The 14858-nt window shown below is 46.0% G+C and overlaps 1 protein-coding gene and 1 long non-coding RNA gene across 5 annotated transcripts in view; one reads left to right on the top strand and one right to left on the bottom strand.

Moving 5' to 3' along the window:
- Positions 1–14858, bottom strand: part of LOC107219698 (transcription factor Sp9) — an 89748-nt gene that overhangs the window by 25376 nt on the left and 49514 nt on the right. For 2 of the 4 annotated variants that reach the window (XR_006902703.1, XM_015658011.2), the window contains exon 1: positions 515–988. The exons of the other annotated variants lie outside the window; for them this stretch is intronic. Coding sequence is in view for 1 of the 2 variants with exons in the window: in XM_015658011.2 (XP_015513497.1) it covers positions 515–598 (84 nt within the window). In the remaining variant the exon portion in view is untranslated. Of the gene's footprint in view, positions 1–514; positions 989–14858 lie in introns of those variants that run through there. 4 annotated transcript variants of the gene reach the window in all.
- The window catches only part of LOC124292786, a 35173-nt gene that overhangs the window by 2390 nt on the left and 17925 nt on the right, over positions 1–14858 (top strand). The window lies entirely within an intron of this gene.

Consider the following 14858-nt stretch of genomic DNA (forward strand, 5'->3'; position numbering starts at 1 on the left):
GTCGAAAAGATTAACAGATCCTTTTCCCTTTTTCTTTCTTCGCTACTTTTTACCGTATTGTGCCGCGCGAGATGGGCGCGATGTTGAAGAGTCAAATCGAGGTCCCGAAGGTTCAAGTGCTAATTTACTCAGCTTTTCCTCAAGGCAGAGTTTGCCGATCTTATCATCCCCAGGGTACAGGGTATACACCGTACTGGCTTTTGGCAAACGCGACAAATCCCGGTCTGAGCGGCACTTGATTCGTGAGGTTTTAACAGGGATTTCGAGGATTAAGATCGTCTATCCGCAACGCGAAGGGGAGACAAACGATCTTCCGCGGAAGTGGCTCATTCGGTTCAAAACCGTCTTTTCTCAACCTTGTCTCGGCCCTGAATGATGAAACCGACTTCGTACGCGGTTATTTCTTTCTTTTTTTTTTTTATCTCGACACGCAATCGGGCCACATTGTCCGGACGTCGACAAAGCTCAGCCGACAGAAGAGTCAATTTCTGAACGAAGTAGCGTTCCAACTCACCACGTGACTAGCTGGGGACTTGGCGATGGATTGTAGCTGCGGATAAAGCTGTCCGGCCGCCGCCGGAGTCATGTCGGTCAGCATCTCGACGACGTTGACGAATCGTTGTTGATTATTTCTTTTTTTTTCAAGAAGCACTCGACGAACTTAAGGGTCGTTACTCGAAAGTCCTTGCGGGTATTAACCGAGCTTCGGGCGAGCCCCGTGAGTGTAACTCGAGGAAAACGAATCACAGATCGAGAAAGTAATTATTATCCTGCACGTGACACTGGCTGTAAGGTACTTCCGAAAATCGGTCAGTCGTACGGTACGCGGTCACCCTGCGGACGTGACAGCCGACGACAGCGGTGCGGGCCAGGTAGATTTTACTCGCGATAAAAATTCCGGACAACATGGGAACCGGTTGCGCGTGTGGTTCCCGTTCTTAGCCCCGTGACAGACTGGCGACCAGCTCAGGATCGGGTTCGGGCCGCGGCAGAGAAATGGGGGAAATCCCAGGCGCCCCGACTCTGCCCCCGACCTCCACCCCTCTCTACGTCGACAAGAAAAGAGGCCGTTCCCTCGGGGGCGGGGCACCCGCGGATCGGTTACCGCCTTCTGTCGCCCCTCGCCGCCCCCAGAACGAGCCGCTCTTTAACTTTCCCCCACCGATCGAGGGACCGCGATGCGCGCGCAGCGCCGCGACTCCTGGAGGGAGACACGCGCGCTCTTCCCCGCGGCGTGTCACGCTTATCGTCACCGGAGCTCGAACGCGCGTCGATGGGTTCGACTCATGCTCCGCGGTTCACCGCCCGGGGAGACGGGCTCTGGATTTGGTCCCCTTTTCGACCCGACCAATGGAGGACAAAATGACGGAGGTCGCGTGGCGAACCGGCGTGACGCGGATTGGACCATTTTCCGTCGCAACGTTGCCGCGGATCCCTTTCTCGAGTTCCTCGCATTTCGCACTCCGAGGATCGCGTGATTCATTGTGAAGTCATCAACGTTCATGTTGGCAGCCAATAAAAGACCACGGGAATCACTTGCCCAGGGTAGTTTCGAGACGTGTTATTTGTTAAGTTATACGAGCGCGCACCGAACGACCCAAAGAACACCGGTGATCGAACTTGCGGTGTTGCAAGAGAAAACCAGCTGCAGGTATAATTGGCACTGCAGCAGTTGCAACCGTTATCCTTAGCTTTTTGCCTTCCGCGCTCATACTTCTGTGTGCCATTCGCTCCGAGCTGCGCCGACCAATTCAGTAGTCGGTCAGAGATTCACGCTTGGAAGTGTACCGTGCGCCAGCTGCTCGCTGCTACTGGGAACGCTCGTACGCAAATGAAAGGAAAAACCTTTCGAAGGCAAAATTTTTTCGATCTCCTTACAGGTTTGTTACACTCGCACGACCTCGAGTCTGTTCTCAATGAAACGTATCCGTGGTTATATGCGATAGAAGTAATTCTTCGTTAAAATCGGCATCTGGTATAGATGAAAGAATCGAAACCGATCGCATAACTCGTCGCACGTGACCAACCACCGGTGTAATTTCGTACGCGTAGGTATTCGTGCGGGGCGTGATATTAATTGTAGAGATTGACACACCGTAATCGATCCGAAGGTGAAAACGTGTTACGATTGTGAGTGATCGACGCGTCGTATCTCTACCTACCACTCATAAGCTCGTATAACGCATTGAGACAGTCTTCGAGGCACACGCCAAGGTATATTCCTCTTGAGGAGCTGTATAATACAGTACAAATTACAATACAACTTGCGGAGTTAATGCTAGCCTACATAGTACGTGTAATATACTTGCATACCTACTGCCTGGCTACCGCAACCACATACCGACTATCCACACCTGTGCGTAAAAAGTTTTACGATAATATCAACACTTTTTATGTGGTACAATTTACAAATTAGCCAAGGATTGACGTGACCGGTACTTAACACCGGACTCAGTCGAGTTACTTCGGTGTTGAACGACGCGTCGAGCATTGCCTTCAACCGTGCCTTCGATCTTCGTACAGCTTTCTCACTATACATTCACTGCAGGTTGACACCACGCTGTTTTCATCCTTCATATACTCACACAGCCATCGAGAGATTGTCAATTGCACTTATGAATCTCTCCAGCGCACTTTGTCGGAAGAAATTCTTACGAGTCAAGCGCTTGCCGTAGCTTATATTCTCGAGGCTTTGTGTAACTTTTACCTACAAAGATCGTCAAAGCGATTGTTAGACCACGAGATTAATCGCACGAAATTCTTCGTCCTCGCGGGTGATATTTTCTTGTGTTAAAATATTGCGAAATTCAGATGACTCTGGTTTTTTACTCAGGTACGTCACTTCTTCCTACTCGAGTCACGAATTCAGTGATTTTGCGTCGAGGTGACTGGGTCGCTGCTCAAAGGAAGGGCGTTTAAAAACGGTTACGTATTAATTATGTATGCCCGAATAGATTACAACAATTTCGATAGAACGTTCAGGTATGCGATACCTTTTATGAAAATCTGAACCAGCTATCGTACGAGACCTTACATACGCGTCCAGCCGCTCCTATCATGCATCTACGGCGATGGCTGTGTGTAAGGGTATAATGTCAGCCAAATAGCGGACCGTTCCCACAACGTCCTAGACTTCTAATGTGATTTTAATCGGGGAGTTTGAATTTCAAATCCTGTATCGGCTTGAACGTACCGAACGAAGTATAATACACTCGATGTAGTAGAATAGAGAGGACGTCAATTACCTTTCCTAGGTCAATAGCGTAGTGTTGCAGGTTATACATCTCCGGTATACCGATAACAATTCGTCTAATTTGTCATTTCCTGCTCTCTCTTCTCCTCCTAAAGCTCGGGTTATCTTCTCTTTAATATCAATCGAATCGTTGTCAATTTTTCGCCCACGGCTTAGTTCGTTTCGGGATTACCGATATCGGTGCGATAATTTCACGCCTCGTAATCGCCTTTCTTATCCACTTCATGACGGGTGATTACGGTTTTAGATATTTTTTTTTCCTTCCTTCCTCATCTCTTTAATTATTTTTTCTTAATACTTTCCGCGATTTTTTCGCACGCATCACTTAACTCTCCGCTGCACTTTCTCACGATTTCGTACAGCCTACGCTGCTGGACGCTCTATGGACTTTACGGTCGGCGCTGCATTAGCTCCTAATTTCCCCATAATGGGAGGACACAGAGGCGCCAACCCGGCCAGACCAGACCGCCACCTAATCGCAGATCATTCATGACCGTGTAGCTGCAGCAGCCACGAAACTTCGTCCTGTCTGAAAAGATGAAAGGAGAACGGATCTCCGTGGTTTTCGCATATTCACACAACGCGTACCGTGCATAAATTATTAACCCACCTCGTGACAGCGATCTCGTATTTTCGTCAAGAGGCTGGCTGGACAAGAAAATATTGCAATCGCATAGAAAAAAGTGGGTCTGCAACGTGTTCCCAACAATTTTTCCCAGTTTAAATAACAATTTCGTTCTGTACTAAAATTCATGTTGCTCCAATTGCTTGTAGTGAAAATTTTCCAGTTATCACATGTAATTAAACACTTTAAGCAAGTTAGGGAAGTACTTTTCCGAGCCCTCAAATTCCTCCCCTTTGATCTGGTATTTTTCGAGAATGAGCTCGAAGTGCGAAGTGCAAGACGAATTGGCCTAGTAACTCGATAGTATTCACTCGCCATACCTCGCCGACGATGATGCGAACATCGCGTGTTGCCCTGGACAAAAGGTCCGTGATACCTACACTCCTCACGGTTAATCGTACAGCTCGGAAGAAGATCATCTATCGCGTTGCCCGTGGAGATACGCTGAAGAAATAAAAAGTTGGAATACGGGAAAGAAGATTTCGATTCAACCCAACTGAAATCGCGAAATGAACGCTGAGAAAATCTTATTGCGCCGTCCGTGTCTGTTAGATTTATGGACAATTTTTGTCTCACTTGAAAAATTCTCCTCCGATCCTTCGAACGGCGATTTTCTCAATACGGTCCTGCGCTCTGTGCGAATTAGTACGAGTAGACGAACACGCGGGGAAGTTTGTCTAAGCCTGGGCGTATCACGCCTCCCCTACGTCACGCGAAGCGCTAACAATATACGGACAAGCTATCGAAAGGCTTTGTGGTGTTTTATGAAAAGGGAAGTGGATCCATCAGGGTCGAACACACACCTCGGACCAGAACCTACCCTTCCTTCCTTCCTTCCTTTCTTCCTCCTTCTCTCCATTTTCCCTTCCTCCCTAGTCTGCCCCAATTGTAAGGGTAAATAAAATTTACTTTGTCTGATTTATTGCGACGTTTTACGTAAACCGGATCGCAGATGCGTTCTCGTTCGGGGTTCTTCGTATTATTCTCCAGTGCTTCTGTTCGCTCAAAAATATTCATGCCAAGGCGGTGGATGTAAGCGCCGCGTCAAAACTGCAGTAACGCATCGTGACTCGCGAGTAAACAGAGGTTTCTTTATTTTCATGCGGGACTACAAGAGAAGTCAGTCAATTAGGAGTAAAAATCTATACTTATCGACTTCCGATCGAATCGACTCTTCCCGATTGATTGGCAGACGCGTGGGCTTCCTCGGGGTTAAAATAGAAATGAAAATGGGTTCGCGGCTACGGAGGCGGGCTTAATAATAACAGGGCGGCCTTGTCCCGGCAAAGTTCAGACTCAAGGATCCATCGCTTGCCTTTTGGCTTTCGCCTTTTGCCATGTGGCCATCGAGCGAAAGATGCTGATGGACTAATAATTACCCGGACCTCGCTACGCTGATGAGCCAAACCGTACACACGTATATGTCTTTCCCTGTATGCAAGCTTTTTCGCCCCGGTGCAAGCTCGTTCAAGCTCGGTTCTCTTCCCCCGAACCAGCAGCCCTTAATACACCCTCGATTCTTTGTCTCGTGACAAGTTGTTTAAATTAATGTACAAATATATTGCGCAAGTTGAGATATTCGTCACTTGCCTATAGACGTTTCGAAGAAAACTGTTTTCGGTTCTTCGATTTGAATTGATGCATCTTTTGTTCGCAACAAAGACGATTGAGAGCAGATAGAATAAATTTTCATCACTTTTTCAAACTTTTCTATTTTCGCAATGCTTCCAAATTATTTAGCGAAAGGGGTTGAACATTGTTTTTTACTCGCAATCAGAACCAGCACGAAAATATTTACACTCCTCCAACTTGTGGCCGCTAAGTGACATATCTAGGTGCGTATTTTCATCCCAGATACGATCCGCGGCACTGAAAGCGAAGCTCGTAAATTTTCGCGAAACGAGCAAAATACGTTTCGTATAATAAGGTTGATTTATGCGAGCCGCGTTATTCAAAGGGTTGTATACAATGCTCGCACGGTTTCCCGCAAGTAGGTGTACCGTTCACCATAAGATCTCAGCCTCGCGCAGCTCTGAGACCCGCGACTGCAGCATGCCGTGCACTTTTCCATGTACGTGTAACACACCTCGATATATTCCAACGTCGTTATACAGGCTATAGTTGCAAACGCTAGACAAGCGACGCAGAAAACGGCCGATGTTATGATTGCAGTTCTCGCCTCCATAAATCCATCCAAATCCCGGCACATGCCGACAACGAAGAGTTAGCCTTACACCACAGATCCACCCACCCTTCAACTCCGATGCGCACTTACATCTTCGGCCTCGAAAAAATCCAAACAGCCTGAGATGATCGAAATTTTTACGGAAATTATCCTGTTTGATATTATAAATATATGTAGATAAGTTTTTACTACTTTGGTACATCACTTTTTGCACCTGATTTTTTACACGAGATTATTCAAAGGGCGTGAACAGTGCTTAAAAAGAAATATTTCTTATTCTACAGGATGATACAAATTGAGTAGTTTTCCAATTCTTTGAAGACGGCAATTTAATGCTGCACGGTTCAAAGATCACGAGAAAGATATTTTCGACTTTGCTAATTGCTGCTTCACGTTTGATTTTTTTTTTTTATTTTTATTTAAGCTAGACTGCAAAATAATGATCATTTTCTTACAAGTAATTAGTACGAAGATAAAATAAATACAGACATCAATCCAGGCTTACGGTCGTAAGTTTACCGGTTGTCTGCACGAGCTATAAGTATAATTACTGATAATGGTGATAATAACAGCATGCAGGCAGTAAGAGGTTTGTAACGATAATAATTAAACGTACCTATACTAGGTACGTTATATCTTACACGTGTCAGATAGTCGGGTATTTGTTGCGCCTCAATCGTTCGAGATCAAAAAGTACAGTGTTCAGAACGAGCGAAGTTGGTATTTTTTAAAATAATTATCGCATAAAGTTTTACTCACATTCGTTATTGTCATTCAAGACTGCAGTTATGAACTTGGGCAGTGGTTGAAATCATTCTAACTTCGAGAGTGCGAATATACCGGGTATTCCGTATATATGCGTGTGCGTATAAAGTGACGTGAATCGTGTAATTTATTTATGTAACGTACGGCACTTATATACGCGTCGAACGATTACAAAGATTTACGAGGCCGTGCGACCGTCTCTGAATTAAACAGCTTTATTAAAATATTCCAATGCCGTCGAGGACGTGAACAAATTACGGGAGGATCGCGTTACTCAATGAGTTTAAAAGTCGTGTGAATTTATGATACAAGTATTGCAATCGATTTTTAATTCACGGTGGTACGTGAATACAAAAGACTAAAAAAAAAAAAAAAACAAAGAAAACTTTCAAACGAGGTAAATTTTCCGAAATTTTCACCGGGCCAAAATCTGTCGCAAAGATGTAAAGGTAAAGTGGTTGTGCATTGGTTTGCGTATTTTACACTGTTTTCAAGCCTGCAGGGAATAATAGATTGATTTTTCAAATAATCATTTTTAATGAAGCGTAATATAGCGATGCAGATGTTTTCGTGCAAGTTGAGATTGCAAAATGACGTGCAAACTAAGAGACGCCTTTCTCCGCCCCCTGGCAATGCGGTAATCACTATAATTACGTATGGAGCCCTTGTATTAATATCCTCAAGCTATAAACCTATTCCCATATAATATAGTTGTGCGCATGTATTCGCACGGGTTTACACCTTCACACTTACATTATACGTGGAGGTATTCAAAATTTACTCCTTTTCTCTCTTGAAACCACCAACAAGTGACTCAATTCATTTATTTTTATTTTACCGCAATCATTTTTTGACCGTCGTACAGAATGAAATTTTTTTTTTTTTTTTGCCTTTAAATACCTTTAGCTACCAAGGATCGCCTCACGGATTTTGCAAAATACGTCTAAACGAGGTTCGCGAGTGTCGAGCGTTGAGAGTCCGTGGAAATTGATCGATAAGTGCGTTGGGGGAAATTCGATTGGCAGGTCCAATTCGAATATGGGAATAAATTTGATTTCTGCAAGTAAAATTGGCGGTGCGTGCGATGATTTGAACTCGTCGAATATCGCGCGTATATTGAACGGTGACTCTCTAGGTGGTAGGAGATGACCAATTAGCGGGGGTGGAACCGATCCGCCCAGGACGCCGTCGCCCGGGGTCTTATTCTGTCAATCGGTGGATCAGACGCATCGACGGTTGAACGTTTAATTATTTTTCAATCCAACTTCACCCCCGCCTTAACATAATAACGCAAGCTCCGCGACCCTTGATTTGAAAATTCATACCGAGGATGCAGCGCGGTCATCGTTAGAAAAAAAAAATATCCGCATCCTTCGAGACGGTTGCTTCCACATTTTCAATGCCCTAATCACTAATGTATTGCAATGGCGATGAAAATACCTCGAGGAATTCCGTGTCAGTTGCTGGATGGTGATTCTGCTGGGGTAGGTTTGGAGTCATTATTACCGCTCCTTGAGGGTGAGCTGGCTGAGGGTATTGGTAGGCGCAGTTCATCGTAAAGTTGCGATGATTATTTTCAGTCGAAAGCCTTCAGCGGAAACCTCTCCTCGTCGCGTACGACAATTCGACGAGAACCGTCGCTAGGGAAACACCCTGCAGCAGTTGTCCACCCCGTATGTAGAGTTTCGCTATTTAATTTCACCCGTCACACGTGCGAGACGTCAATATGTACTTTAAAACGTCGATGGCTGGTATGGACACTTCGGAAAATTACCACATACACGAGTTGGCTGTTTGATTATACGGGAATTTTTTATTGAGTTACATTTTCAAGATTGTCAAATCCCGCGGCTATCGGTCGACTTGTTGAGCAAGAATTCAGATGCAAGAAATTCTCATTCGCGACATAAATGTAATGCTGGTATTTGCCGGATCAGTACTCCCAGCTTGTGTTACCGAACGAGCCGATAAACTCAGTTTGTAATGCGGGAGAAACTGAATTTTGTCTTTTTAACAAACATTTCTTGCCGACCGTTTTCTTCAAGTGACTTGGATGCTCTTTAATTCTTCATTTTCCACCTTCGACATGGGTTTCGACCGTCACAATAGGTATAACGTTCCGAAAGGTCGTCTCACGTATATCGTTCAATAAGAGATAATCACAGTAATTTAAGAGCACCACGAGTAATGGAGGCGGAAGAGGAGGAGAGGAGTAGGACGACGACGAGGAGAAGGAGGAGGTGGAGGAGGAGAAGAAAGGGGGGAGAGCAGCACACCGCGGCGATGAATGACAACGACGAGAAGAACGGTAACAAGAAGAAGAACACCGATAATCGAGCTTGACACGATAGGACACGGGAGGAGGAAGAATCGGGAGCGTGCGTCTCTGGGTCGGCAACAATTATAACTGAGCTTTTTGGTCCCTTGTAAGGGGCACGACTCGCGGGAGGCGGATCTTCCTCTCTCCTCTATCCTTCTCTCTTTCTCCCTCTTCCTTCTTCATCTCTTTCGCCCTTCTCTCTCTCTCTCTCTCTCTCCCTCTCCCTCTCCCTCTCTCTTTCTCCCGACGTGCAACGCACGCGTGTGTCGCACCCGCCTCGTCGTACCTACGCGGTATGCATGTTGCCATCGAAGAAGGTGTTGCTGGTGGGGTTCGCCATCCCGCCCTCGCCCTCGCCTTTACCTTCGCCTTCTTGATATCCCCCTCGCTCGCCTCTCGAGGAAAACCCTTCGCGTTCCCCCCTCGAGCCTCCTCCTCGGTACAACCCCAACCACGACCCGCCGGTGACTCTCGGCTCGACCAATTAAAACCCATGGGGATCACGTGGCACACCCACGGTCATGCGATCTTTTACGTTTTTCCGTACACACATCGTTCCTCGGCCCAGCCCCGGTTATTTCGTTTCTCCTTTTTACTCCTCTCTCTTTCTCTTTCTCTCTCTCTCTCTCTCTCTCTGCGTCTTGGTACAACGGATCGCTTGCGCAAGACGCCCGCCTCTCTTACACGTTAACGGGGTTGCGGGCTTTTCAATCATCCCCAATGTAGGATTACTTACACACTGGAAACTCTAGACTTTTAGAACCGTAATCAAACCGCGGTAATCAAAAAAGCTCTGGTATTTACGCACTGGGGGGCTGGCGTGTCTTTTCAAAAGTCGAATACTATTCTCAAGCAATTTTCAAATCAGAACTAAGAAGCATAGCGATCGTTTTGCCAATACGTTCGATAGAATATTAAGTCTCATTTCAGGAAACCGCAAATAGTTGATAACAGAACGTACTGAACTATCCGAAATTAAATTTTTAATCATCTGCAGGAAAAAGTAAATCACCAATAATATTATAGTTGATAAAATATCAGTAAAAGTAGAACCATACGTTGAGCCTGTATCGCGAAATTCGATCAGCTTGTAGGTACGCATATGGCGTTAAAAAGCAAAAAGCTCTGATACAATGGAACGAGCAGGAGGTATTGCGAGACATGCAATCTATGGGAGCGTTGGGAACCGTATCGAATAAATTATTCTAATATACGACATTTAGTCGCGCATACCGTAGATACCTATGCGACACTATCGGAATTCCTGGAGGAACGCGAAACTTTCTACATACGCCGACACGATCTTAACATTAAAGATTTCGATAGGTCAACGAATCTTGAGGCTATGCGCATATTCTTCGAACGATCGATAGGACGCCTTGGTGAAATTTTTCATCCCATGTATATCATCGTACCGCGAATTCAGACAGAGATATAATATACAAGCTTCGCGTACCGTACTTGGTGCTTCGATGCCACGTCGTAACCTGTACTTGATGGGATTTGACGTGGGCAGCTATATAATATGCGACGTCTCGAGTTGAGATTTTCAGGCCTTGAGTTATGCGAGGCATAACCACTCTGGAAAAAAACTCGGTACACGTTCGTCTCCGACAATCTGACTGAGAAAAAAAAGCAGTGAGATGAAAAAGGAAAAGAAACATGTGCTAGAAAAATACCACAGGGCGTTGGTGAAACAGGTACGCGTGTAATTACACGCGTGAACCCGTCGTGTCATACGCGCGGTGCAAATTCAGGGTGACGTGCTTTGCATGATGATACTTGATTGTGAGTGGAACGGTTTTTACATCGCGTAACTGAGGAATATTTTTTGCAGAATCATTAGCCATACGATAAATCAACTTAGTCAGGTGTGACGCTGTGTATCGTGAATAATTCAAATAATTGTATCATAATGCAATGTATTCAATGGATCGACGGTGAGTGGCCGCTTTGTTTTTCGAAAGTCATTGCCGTATTATAAATAATATAACCAAGCGTCGAATTTCAGTGAAACAATACTCGCGAGTTTCGCAATAGGTTTCATTCGTTTGTCCGAATGTTTGGATGAGGCTACGATAAACGTTTCCAAATATCTCTAAAAGCCATTGCAAAGGTTTAAAACGAAAGGTAACTAAAGCTACTCGCAAGTTACCGGATTCGTAATTCTCTCACTTGGAAATGACAAACGTATGATACGTAAATTTCAACTGCCAGAATATTGAGAGGATCAAAAGTGCTTGATATTCGTCGAAGCACCAAGAACCGAGAACAGAGAGTTAGAAATCACGGCATTTGATCGGCAACGATCACACGAAAACGGCAGTTTATTCAAATCCGGCTATCATGTCATATCATAGATGACGTTTTGAGGGTACAATTTGGTTCAGCGTGCAACAGGTCGTCGAGTCGCGTATATGTGTAAGCATGTGATGATGAATACGTAAAATTCGTGACGATATACTGGCGGAATTGGTACGTCGGTACGAAGCATCGTCGGTGCATATAATGCGTGCCTATGACGTAGACGGTACATGCACGCATACACGTGACGCATTTGTGCGTTGGTTGAATTGGCTCGACGGGTGAATGGGTGCCCCTCGCATGAATGGAAATTTATTCTCAATATTGTACCCGAGCACCGCGAGTATAGCAGTGTACCTCGTTCTTGGTTTGCTCGGCGTGTAATTCGATACAGTGGGAACCCCGCAGTCTTCATTCATCCCGAGGACCGATATGTGTCGAGAAAGGACCGAAAGGATTGGTCCGCGACGACGCTGGGTGCTCCAAATTCGAAATCGCGTCTCGCCTTTGGGTGGTGAGCGGCTTCATGTAGAGAAAAAGAGGACGATGGTTTTTAAGGATGGAGTTACGTTGAGTGCGAGCTCAACCGACTTAAGCTAAGCTTAATACAGGTATGTTTTATCCCCGGACGTTTCGACACCGGTTTATTAAACGCAAGCTGTGTAACAGCGACGGGGAAACGCTATTATCTAATTTAAATCGTGATACAACATCTGGGATGACGAAAGCTTGCAGCAAAAAGAAGTCGCGACGCTGCGTTCTGCCGGAGATTTATAAACTCCACCACGTCACAGTTTCATCAGGGCGGTAAACGCCTCTCGGCAAAAGATCTATGTAATTAGAAGAGCGAAGGCACGCCGAGTTGGAAATCTGATTAAACGCGGCGCTGGATGAAAAATGTGTCGATCGGCCACCATAGCACACCCACGTGCACGAGGAATAAGCGAAGACGCGAGGCGTCCGATGGTCGTTACGTGGTGGCTTCAGCCACGTGGGCATCGACGTTAACGCCGAGGGTTAACGAGGTGCATGTTGTTCTAATCATATTTTAATGGGCTGCCAGGTTGTCTGATAAGCGAATTAACAGGATCGCTAGGATATAAAACTTGTACACGTGTATACGGGTGTATGTATGTATTATAAGGTATAACCTCGGCTTGTAACCGTATCTGCAGGCAATTAGCCACCCAGCTGATACTCTTGTGAATTAGTGAGCTAGTTCACGGTGGTATATGAGGTATAGATTGATGCATCCGGCCAGGTGGAGGTAGAATTTTTCCAGAAATTAACAAAGGTACACATCGCGGTTAGCGGAGATTAATGGAGTGCAGCAAAGCTGAGGCACAACGGACAAAAAACGAGGACACATCGATACCGGAGTGCGGCGTTGTGTAGTTTCAACAGCGAGAGATCGTTTCTAGCGGTGAAAAATTGTGCCGGCTATGAAGAGAAGCGAAAGATGAAGAAGAGGAGTAGCAGAAGAAGAAGAAGAAGAAGAAGAAGAAGAACTGTGCGCCGGTTGAACCTGCCAGAGGATCAGACGAAACGGACGGGCGAAGCTTCCAAGCACAGACAGACGCACTCTGTTATTATATCTCGCTAAGTTTTGAACGCGTTTGAGGATACGTTCTGCGCTCTGTCCGTGAAGAGAAAGAATGATAGCCTCCCCCCACGCAGCCTGCAATTAAAAGAGAAATATTCCCAGGGAGGAAGAAGATCGCCGCGCTCTTCATCTCCGTACGGAGTGTAACGGATCATTTCGCTCTGTATAACCGATCGAGGGAGGCTCCTTTGCGACCGAAATGACGAGTCCTCGCAAGTCGTGCGACTCGATCGATGAAGTCGTTTACCGATTCTCGGACGATCGTTCGTCCGCTGCGGAGCAAAGCGGATCCGGTCAAGATCCCTCCGGAGCCAATCGAAGCATGGAAATGATCCGAAATCGAATCTTCCGTGGGATAGGCAGAGTTTAAAGTGCAGGTTAGCGGTGGCAAACCGACAATTAAAGCACGCATCGGGGCAGCCGAGGCCAAGGGATGGCTGCAACGGTGGCAGTGGCTTCGCCTGCATTTACGGGTTACGCGGGCGTTGTAATCACAATGATTCGGACTTGAGGGTGGTCATCATCTCGTCACTACGTCACCCGCGGCCAGGAACACGGACGTTGGTTATTCGCACGCACACCATCCGACACACCGGCACGGTCGGAAAGGGAAACGATGCTTTATGGACTTATCAATCATTTGGTAGCCGCACGGTTTCGGGCACCGTTTCACCCCGGCCGGCCGCCACGTGTGCCGCAGTATGTGGGTAATTGTTACAGATGCAGCCTGTTATTAGCAGCGATTAAAACATTCCTGCGGGCGCAGCCGCGCATGTGGTGATAACGATTCCTCCTCTTCTTTCGACCGTTCTCCGCTTTTGTTGTATTATACATCTCCGATCCTCCTTTTGTTTCGACCATTGTCAAGATTTATCGTATCTACGTTCGCGCCTCGCCTCAGGCATTCGAATCACACAGCGATATTTCAGTGTCGGTACAGCGTACGGTACGCACGCTCTTTATTTATACCTACGTACCGGATCTTTGTACCAGATCGTGTGCCACGTGAGTACTTATCCGCCGTTCCTGGTGCCGGAATTTAATCGTCGTCGGATCTTACATTCACTTTACGTGTGGCTTTGAGGAACGGTTCACGATTGGTAAAAGTATCATCGTGAGTTCGTCAAATTCATGGGACGTATATTTACTCTCATAAGCTTCGGTGTCACCAGCTTGCGCAAAACTTTGCGTGCTCGAACCAATATCTGGAAGAATTCCTGCTCCACAATTAGCGACTAACGTTTCGGTAGTTTCAACTCTCCTCAACCATATCATTTCATTCTCAGATTTGCAACGGTAATAGAATCTTCAGATTCTATACTCCGTCATGAATATCATTGTGCCGCAGTTGAAAACGATTCTGACCTCAAACAAATCTTTCAATCCTGAATTTGGTGCATTTTTTTTCTAGTACGTCGAACAAAATTTTGTTCGTTTGGAGATATCACAGTTTTGTTCAGAACCGCCCAGTCCTTTATGTTCGGACAGACTACTTCAGGGTGTCAATGTTTCATTCAACTGTTGACTAGATTAAAGTATCGTGAAATTTTTTCCTCCAGCTAAATGCTTCCGCGCAAAACGCATGAGCCAAAGAAGCGGTTAAATTCTGTGATACCGAAGCGCCGGTCGAAACGTAAAGCATGAAAAATCCACCGGTCAGTCTGGTACCAATATGGCGTCCCATTCGAGGAGTTTGCCGTGTGTGGAAGTACGTGCGCACGTCTTAACGAAGTGGTATGAGTCAAAGGTGAAATATGCCTGGTTCGTGCAGCTCGATGGTAGGAGTTGGCGATGGAGGGTCAA

The sequence above is a fragment of the Neodiprion lecontei genome, chromosome 2 (genome assembly GCF_021901455.1).
Source record: "Neodiprion lecontei isolate iyNeoLeco1 chromosome 2, iyNeoLeco1.1, whole genome shotgun sequence".
NCBI lineage: Eukaryota > Metazoa > Arthropoda > Insecta > Hymenoptera > Diprionidae > Neodiprion > Neodiprion lecontei.